The 8,823-nt window shown below is 56.3% G+C and overlaps 3 protein-coding genes across 8 annotated transcripts in view; 1 reads left to right on the top strand and 2 right to left on the bottom strand.

Moving 5' to 3' along the window:
- The window catches only part of LOC109320835 (ferritin light chain, oocyte isoform-like), a 3,550-nt gene extending 2,154 nt beyond the window's left edge, over positions 1 to 1,396 (top strand). Inside the window, exon 4 of the mRNA XM_019551113.1 lies at positions 1,064 to 1,396. Coding sequence (XP_019406658.1) covers positions 1,064 to 1,222 — 159 coding nt within the window. The 3' untranslated portion in view covers positions 1,223 to 1,396. The remainder of the gene's footprint in view (positions 1 to 1,063) is intronic.
- Positions 1 to 8,823, bottom strand: part of LOC109320799 (AP-2 complex subunit alpha-2) — a 621,923-nt gene that overhangs the window by 359,038 nt on the left and 254,062 nt on the right. The gene's annotated exons all lie outside the window — the stretch shown is intronic.
- Positions 1,958 to 8,823, bottom strand: part of GYS1 (glycogen synthase 1) — a 25,311-nt gene continuing 18,445 nt past the window's right edge. The window contains exons 11-17 of one of the 2 annotated variants that reach the window (XM_019551074.1): positions 8,713 to 8,791; positions 8,184 to 8,297; positions 7,952 to 8,078; positions 6,413 to 6,508; positions 5,772 to 5,935; positions 5,098 to 5,178; positions 1,958 to 4,824 (exon numbers count right to left, since the gene is read on the bottom strand). In XM_019551074.1, the coding sequence (XP_019406619.1) occupies positions 4,516 to 4,824; positions 5,098 to 5,178; positions 5,772 to 5,935; positions 6,413 to 6,508; positions 7,952 to 8,078; positions 8,184 to 8,297; positions 8,713 to 8,791 (970 nt within the window). In that variant the 3' untranslated portion in view covers positions 1,958 to 4,515. The other variant, XM_019551075.1, reaches the window with a different exon arrangement.

The raw sequence follows: 8,823 nt of genomic DNA, 5'->3' as shown, positions 1-8,823 counted from the left end.
ATATATTCTTGCAACCTACTTTTGGGTTACGAGGCATGGGTTGAGAAATGCTGATCTAGTACAAGCCCTGTCTGACGCAGGATCAGCCCTATCCAAACCATCTTGTAGAAATCCATCATCTAACTTTTTGGAAAAACTAGGGTCAGCCCTGACACAACACAACATATCACATCCAAACCTGCCACAGGTAGAGCCAGGAGAGCAGCCAATGTCCTGCTGCTGGAAAAAAGTTGTTAATATACACTCAAGAGATCCCAGGTAGAGGCCATGGGCCTGCTGCAGAAGAAGCCTAAAATTCTCAGGGTGCACACCAATCTGACAAGGGAGAAAAATTCCTTCCTGACCCCTAGTGTGGGAATCAATTGGACCCTCAGCAAAGGGGCAAGACCCTCTTTAGGGGAACCTCCGGCTTTAGTCCCAGCAGGAGCACTGGCATAGCCTAGGCCAATCCCCAATGCCTGTTCATCCTGTTCTTGAACCCCTCCAGGGATGAAGAATGCACAGATCCCCTAGGCATGCAGTATACTGCCCTAACACTGTCCTCCCACCATTGTCTCAGGTCTCTCACTTCCCAGGTTCCCAACTCCCTGTCACATGCCAGCACCTTGCAGGCTCAGCTAAAACCCACAGACACCATCCCCAACTCCCCTAGGCATAGGGACCTTAGGGCAGGGGCCTGGGAAGAAGTAGAAGGAAGCTCCCAGGAGAATTGCTTCCTTCTCCAAGCCCATGGGGTTGAACCCATTGGGAACTACCTCTCCGTCCTTCCAGAGCCAGGAAGGAACCCAGGTGTCCTGGTTCTCAAGTTATCCTTAGTCTTAACCCAGCAGAACCCACTAGACCCTCTTCCTATTTCCACAGCTGCAATAGAACCCAGGAGTCCTGGCTCCTAGACTCTGTTCTAACCCACCAGACCCACTCCCTTCCCAGGGCTGGGGGTAGAACCCAGGTGTCCTGGCTTCTAGCACCACCCCCCTGCTCTTGTCCACCAGACCCCACTCCCCTGCCTGAACTGATAGAACCCAGGTGTCCTGAGCCCTACTGCTTTTCCCCCTCCCCACAGCTGTGTGACTTCCTGGAGACTCACTACCTGGATGAGGAGGTGAAGCTCATCAAGAAGTTGGGTGACCACCTCACCAACCTGCGGCGTGTGGGGGCGCCCGACTCTGGCTTGGGCGAGTACCTCTTCGACCGTCTCACCCTAGGCGAGAGCAGCGACTGAGCCCTGTGACTGTCCGTCTGTTCTGCAGCTGTGCTGGCCCTTCAAATCTAAACGGGGGGGGGCACATCCCCCCCCCCCACACACACACACATTCCAGTGCAACAGCAAACCTGCAACCCCCAAGGGAAAAACAAATTAACTGGCATCCAATAAATGCTTGGCATTAAGATCGAGGCTGGGTCTTTACTATCTATATTACAGGGGAGGAGAGATGTTAGAGAAATGGAACCCATGTATCCAGGCTCCCCACACTCCTCTCCCCACAAACCTGGTGCTCTAAACCCAGTCTCCACTGCACTCTCAGAATCAAACCAGGCCCTAGGAGTCCTCAGCCCCAGCAGCACCATCCCGAAATCCACCAGATCCCACTCCCCTCCACATTTGTGGAAAGAACCTAGGCATACAGGCAGAGCACAGCTGGAAGCCAGAGTCCAGAGCCAGGAGAGAAGCTGGCATCCTAGCGCTGATCCTCCCTGCCCTAATCCATTATATCCAAGAGTTGGGAAAGAACCCCAGAGACTGCCTGTTTTGATCCTACGCAACCCCATTCTGCCTCGCAGAATCTTTGGGAGAGAACCCAGGTGTCTGTGCTGTTATCATTTGGACTTTGGCTGAAATCCAGTTGTGGGATCGTCAGAACCAGTGTGCCCGACTCCAGAAACAGCTGCGTTTCCCATCCAGGCTATGCCTAACACCATCCCTGTACAAACCCATAAAGAGCAGCTGGAATAACCATCTTGAAATCCCTTTTTATTCTGATATTGGATGCATTTGCCCCTGTCATGATCGGGGATGGACAGAAACAGTGTGACATGAGCCCAGCTGTGTGTACAACATCCATAAATAAAAGCTGGGTGGGAGCAGGGAGCTGCCTGGGATGAGTTTGCAGTGGGGAGAATACAGGACAGGAGATGGGAAGGGGTGGGTGTGGGGAAGAGACAACACAGCTTCACGTACCAACTTCCCTTGCTTCAGTGGGGAGGGGCTGAAGCCTGTGCCTGAGATCTGCAAATGAACAAACTCTTGCTCCACCCCAGAGGTGGCTGCATCTGAAGGCTTTCTCCCCAGAAGTAGCTGCCTGGCCCCAGGACTGCATCCTCGAGGGGTGGGGGTGGGGTCTAGTAATGTAACCCAAGCCCTGAAGAAGCTGGAAGCTCCCAGCAACATCCTTGAGTAATCCAGACCCCGCTATTTCCAGCTATGCACAGTTCTGGAGAAGCTCGGGCCCTCCCCTGCAGCCAGTGATTGAGAGCCACAGCCCAGGATCTAGAACTGTACCAGCCTCAATATCTGCAGTCTAAAAGGGGCTCTAACCAGCCTGATGGGAGGGCAGCTAGCAGGTCAGGCCAGCCTTGCTGCCACTCATTATCTAGTCTGAAACATGGGTCAGACAGGTCCATGGCCGTACCTAGATTATTGCTTCTGGCCCCTGGTTTTGCTAGCCCATAGGCCGCTTCCCCAGAACTGGTTCTAGCTGGCTCATCGAGACCCAGCAGGTACTAGGGTGCTCTAGAGCAGAGGGTTAGGCTGGAGCACACATGACTTGTGCTAAATGGCTTAGCATGCAATGCTCTGGCCAGGGCACCCCTCCTTCTCCCAAAGAGTTCTAGAGAACCCCCAGAACCTGTAGACAGGGTCGTGGGCTCAACCTCCAGGCCATGCCCAGAACCAGAAATTTGGTGGCAGGAGAGTGGCGATACCATTCCCCTATTGCCAAATATCCAGACCCATGGGGAGTCCCAGGCCCTGTGTGCTGGATCTGGCACCTGATCCCAGCACACAGCAATGGGTAAGGGCAGGGCCCCTGGCACCCAATTCCAGCGTACAGGGGACAAGAGGGGCCAGGGCCAGTGCTGGTCCTCCAGGACCCAAACCCAGCATGCAAATGGGCCAGAAGGGTTGGTGCCACCCCTCCAAGGACCCAGTCCCAGCACATAGGGGAGGGTACATGGCCAAAAGGTTAAGCACCCGTGCTCTAGAACAGGAAGGCTCACACAACATCGGGACACCCCACAACCCAGAAACAAGGGCCATTCCAGAGCACCCCAGACTCCCAACACTGACCCACTAGCAACATTCTTTGCATCCCTGAGCTGTAGTTCAGACCCAAATCCAGACAGACCCTTAATTATGGCCCATTCAGAAACAACCCTGAGCCTTACTGGGGCTTAAACCTCACAGCTGAGACTCACCCCCAAGCACTCAGGAGCAGGCCCAACTCTAGACCAACTGAGAACAACTCAACCCTGTTCCAGACTCATCCAGAACCATATTGCTTGAGGCACTCAGCAACCATCAGATCTGTGTTCTGGAGAGCCGGACCCTTCCCCTCCACCCTCCATCCTGGCCTGCTTCAAGCTTCCCCAGGTGGGCACTGTATTTGAAGCCAGTCTAGAGTTGTCCTGTGGAGTGAAGCTCTGGAACAGTGCTCTAGAGCAACCTGCACCTCTGTTTGTGGAGGGGGCTCCAAGTTAAAGTGTTCCCCACAGTACAGCACCAAACCACAGCCCAGACATCTCCAGAGCCCTTCCATTGTCCAGCACATTCTAGAGCAGCTTAGAACCTCCCTCCCAAGTCAACACAGGTCCTGATCTAGAATGTCTGAAGCTGCCTGGGTCCTGCAGCCTCTTTGAATGATTACAGAGCACAACCCTCCTGCATGCAACCAGGTTTGTGGTCCCCCAACCACCTTTGGCAGGGAAGGTCCCTGAGCAGCAGGGTTCTAGATCAGGGGTGCTCAACCCCTGGCCTGTGGGTCAGATCCAGCCCCTGGATTCAGCTCATCAGGCCTGTGATGCTTTCAACAGGTCTGAAATGTGGCAGTGGAGGAGTGGCTCCCGTTCCCCCCTGCTGTCAACCTATGAAGCCACAGGGAGCCCGTGGGTTGGACACCCAGCTCTTGTGTGTTAAATTAGTGGCATAGATCCCCCTGGGCTGGGCCGGGGTAGTACAGGGCCCAATAATTCTAGTACATGGGCCTGATCCTGGCACACGAGACCCAATGTGGGCATACAGAGGCTGGCCAAGGCCATGTGGGGCCTGATCCTGGCATGTGGAGCCCCATCCAGCCCAGGGATCAGTCCCACCCCACTTCTCTGGCCCATAGGCTGGAAAGGTTGAGCATCCTTGGTATAGACTGCAACAAAGCCTGGCAAGCCTGGGATGGGGGCATCACAGGGGAAAGCCAAAAGCAGGAGGATGGGATGGGATGGGGCCTAGAACCATTCCAATGCGGGGCGCTGGCCGCCTGTTGTCGAGTGGCCCCCCAGGGTCAAGAATGATCTGGAAGGTGTCTAATTCCGTTCCTCGATGATGGAGCTGCCAGGGCTGCTGAGGTCACTGGGGCTGCTGGGCAGGGTAGGAGTGCTGGCATTGGAGGAGGTGCTGGCCTCACTGGACGGCTTCTTGGGCTGCTTGCGCCAGTCAGGGACAGGGCCCATAGTAGCAGGTGGCTTGATGTTCTGGCGGTCCTTCTCTGCCTCCTCATCCTCATCATAGCGCTCGTCATCCTCTTCTGTCTCGCTGTGGTGGGGGCTGGAGTGGCGGGAGATGGAGGGAGATGGAGGCACTGAGGCTGGGCGGGGGTAGCGGAAGCCCTGGGCCTGGGAAGGGCAGAGAAAGAGAGGGAGACGTCAGTCAGTGCTGGAACAAAGAAGTGGCTGGCCCTGGGGTGAGGGGCATGTTAGGGGTTGCTTATACAGGGACCCCTAACTCAGCACTGAGATGCAGCCAGCTCTGGAGTAGGGCATGTTAGGGGCTGGTTATATAGGAACTCCTTGCCCAGCACTGAGATGCAGTTGGCTGGGGGGGGAAAAACGCGTGGGGGGTGCTGGGGACCCCACCCTGCTTCAAGTGGGTCTTTCTGGGGCACTTACCGCTGTGGGCTCGTGAGGTTCATAAGTGAAGTTGTCTGGGAAGGCCTTGGCCAGTGCCATACGGCGGGCATACATGTAGTACTGTGGGGGGGTGGGGGAAGGAAGAGAGACAGGTGCCACATGAAGAGGGTTAAGGGACTCCATGCCTGGGTTCCCCCTCCCCCATAGCAGCCCCCCCAATCCCTGAAGACCACCCTGTGCCCACAGGGCCTTTCAACAAGCCCTGGGACTGGTTAACCTCTCACTGGGCAATGTATCCAATTGGGGCTGAAGGGGATATATTTCCCAGTGGAGGAGGAGCTGATCCAAACACCCTGAAGAGAAGAGATGGGGGGCAGGCAAGTAATGGGGTCACTCCTGGAGCAGTGTGGACAAGGCTGGGGTGTTGCGGTCTCATGCAACTTGGGGGGCGAGGGGGAGGTTAAATTGGAGGGAGCAGCAGGTCCCTCGCTCCAACCCCACCCCCATAACCTGTCCCAATTAAATCCCCCAGCTTGACCTCTACCTTGCCCAGCTCCTGGCCTGCTGCTTCCCAGTGCTTCAACTTCTCACCCCACTGCCCCCACACGTGGTTTAGCCCATCCCTTCCAGAACTCGCCTGACCCAGCTCTTCCCACTAGTCATCCCCTTCACTACTGCCAAGCCCTAGCCCACCCCACCCTCCTGGTACAGACCCGGCCCAGGTACTTCCAGTCGAGCAGGTCGGAGAGGCGCTCAGTGCGGTTGCGCTGGATGATGCGCTGGCGTCGGCTCTGCTGGCAGAAGCTGTACAGGAAGGAGGTCAGCTGGGTGCACGAGTCGTCCAGCGAGCGGAACCGCCGGTCCAGAATATAGATCCCTGTGGGAGGTGCAGTGTCACAGCCTGGCCTGGGAAACCAAGCGTCTGCCTGCTCCCCCTTCCCCACCAGAGCCCAGCCCAGGGATCCCAGGCACTCAGCCCAGCCCAGGCAGCTCCACCCCAGTCAGGTGAAGAACCAAAGCCTGCACCAACTGTCAGGTGTCTCATCAGCCCACCCTTTGCCTGACCAGCCTGGGAAAGGACCCCAGGCATCCTGGCTTCCAGCCTCCCCAGGGTCCAAGCCAAAGAGAGAATTCAGAGGCACCCCAGTCCCCAGCATCCAGACAGACCCAAGTGTCCTGGCTCACAGCCCACCCCTGTTCTGACCTAACAGACTCTGCCCCTCTCCCAGAGCCAGGATAGAACCCAGGTGTCCTGGCTCCCTTCCCCTTCCTGATTCTAACCCACCAGAGCCTGCTCCCCTCCCAGAGTTGGGAAAGGACCCAGGTGTCAGGCCTCACCCCACTCCATTCTCACCATATGCAGAGGGGTCTGCAATGTGCTCTTCCATGAAGCAGCCAAATCCTGAGAGGTTGGTGGAGATACTGGGGATCCCCATGACAGTGCATTCAGCTGTGGGGAGGAGAAAAGGGGGCAGGTGAATCCTACAGCCATGGGGCAAGCAGGGCCCTCCAGGGGTTACATCTAGCCCAACTCCCGTGCTTGAGGCAGGATCAGCCCCATCCAAATCCTGGTCCAACCTATTCCTAATACTATAGTACCTCACAGCCCTGTTGCACAGCTACAAGGCTACTGTCCAAGGATGCTGAGAGCCCTTGAACCTGCCCCAGAATGCAGGGGGATGAGGGCTGGCAATGTCTATTCACTGCCAGGTTGTTACACACACTGGAGAGACCCAAAAAGGAGGGCCCCACACCTGCTACAGAGGAAAGCAACCCCCCCCACCCCCTCTCCACACATACACACAAGTCTGTACTGATCTGACCATGAGGTAAAATTACTTCCTGACTTCAAATGTAGCATTGGTCTGACTCCAAGCAGGGGGGTAAGACCCTCTAGCTCAGAGCCTCTGGCTTGAAGTCCCAGCAGGAGAATTGGCACAGCCCAGTCTCAATCCCCAGCCTGAGCTACAGTCAATACCCAATGCCTCAGAGAGGCTTAAAAACACCCTGATACCTATAGCAACAGGAGGAGGTACAATTCCTTCCTGGCCCCACGTGGCCACCAGCAAAGTCAAGAAGCATAGGGAAACACCAGGCATCTGCACTCTGCTCTTCACACTGGGGACACCAGTGGGTTGAGCTGTGGTACGGTGGTACTGAGCTGTGATACACATTAGGACTCCCCTACTCTGTGTCATCCTTCCCCACTCCACAAACTTGTTCCAGATCTTTTCCTGTTCTGCTGTAACTAGGCAGGCTGTGGTTCTTCACTTCATTCTCCTTGCTGCTCCAATAGTCACCTGCTCTGAGCTGCCACAGAGGTCCTGAGACTCTTGTGGGGGGAGGGTGTATCTGGCCCCTAAACTCCCCCCTTACCATGCCACAGCTCAGCGCACTGATGTGTGGCCCATGGAAACATGCCTGCTGTGGGACAGGGGCTGGACATGCAGGGACCCCTCACCTGCCATGGAAATGCAGACCCTTCTGGACTGAATCAAAGAAGCAGTGAACAGGAAAATGGAAACCCAGGAGTTTGGTGTCCCCAGCCCACACTACCTCCCAGAGCTGGGAGAGAACCCAGGTGCCCAGCCCCGCCTTGTTCCCAACCCACCAGCCCCCACTGCCTCCTAGACCTGGGATAGAACCCAGGTGTCCTGCTTCACAGCCCCCACACCCTCCCTCAAAACACTCCAGAACCCACTCTTCTCCCCTCCAAGAACCAGGAGAGAACCCAGGTATCCAGACTCCCAGCTCTCCCTATTCTAGCCCACCAGACCCCACTCCTCTCCCACAGCTGGGATAGAACCCAGGAGTCCTGGCTACCAGCCTCTCCTGCTCTACCCCACCTGATCCTCCCATATTCCACCATACAAAGCATCCAGGGGATCCCTACCTGGTGTGTATCCCCAGGGCTCATAGTAGGAGGGGAAGACACCTAAGTGACACCCACGGACAAACTCTTCATAGTCCACAGGTAGCAAAGGACTGGTGGAGGAGAGGAACTCGGGGTGGAAGATGACCTGGGGCACAGAGGGGTGGAAGGTTACCTCAGGACACCACAGAACCCTCTCCCACACAACAGGCTTCCCCCACCCCCAAGCTCCTCCCCTCCCCTGCTTGCTCACCTTGACACGGTCAGCACTGCTGTTGAAGAGCCCAATGCGCCGGATCGTGTTCAGGATGGGGTCCGTGGAGTCGTCCAGCATATTGTGAGTGCATATAGGGGGGAAGGAGTGACGCTGCAAGGAGGGGATGGACAGACAAGGGTCAGCCCTCAAGAGGTCCACCTTGAAAGGACTGAAACCCAGGCATCCTGGCTCCAACCCACCAGCCCTCCCTCCCCTCCCGGAGCTGGGAGAGAACCCAGATTCTAGCCCCCACACCCTTCCTTCTACCAGGCCCCACTCTCCTCATACACCTGGGGGTAGAAGCCATGTGTCCTGGCTCCCAGCCCTGAGCCTGCTCTAACCAATAGTCCCCACTTTGTTTCCAGAAATAAGATGAACCCAGGCAACCTGGCTCCTAGCACTCCCTGCTCCAGCCCACCAGCCCCCACCCCTCCCAGACCAGGGACAGATTCCAGACATCCTGACTCCCACTACCCCATGCTCTAACAACCAGTCCCCATCTCCCCTCCTGGGACTGAGAACGAACCTGTGTGGCAAAAATGGCCCTTTTCATCATAGTGAAATCCTCCTTGTCCAGCATCTTGTTCATGTCTGGGAGGTTCCCTCTGTGGGCAGGAGGGAATTTTTTTTTTTTTTT

Source organism: Crocodylus porosus, unplaced genomic scaffold, assembly GCF_001723895.1.
Source record: "Crocodylus porosus isolate Cpor-Errol unplaced genomic scaffold, CroPor_comp1, whole genome shotgun sequence".
Classification (NCBI taxonomy): domain Eukaryota; kingdom Metazoa; phylum Chordata; order Crocodylia; family Crocodylidae; genus Crocodylus; species Crocodylus porosus.
The sequence above is the reverse complement of the archived record's forward strand: the minus strand, read 5'-3'. Positions and strand labels throughout refer to the sequence as shown.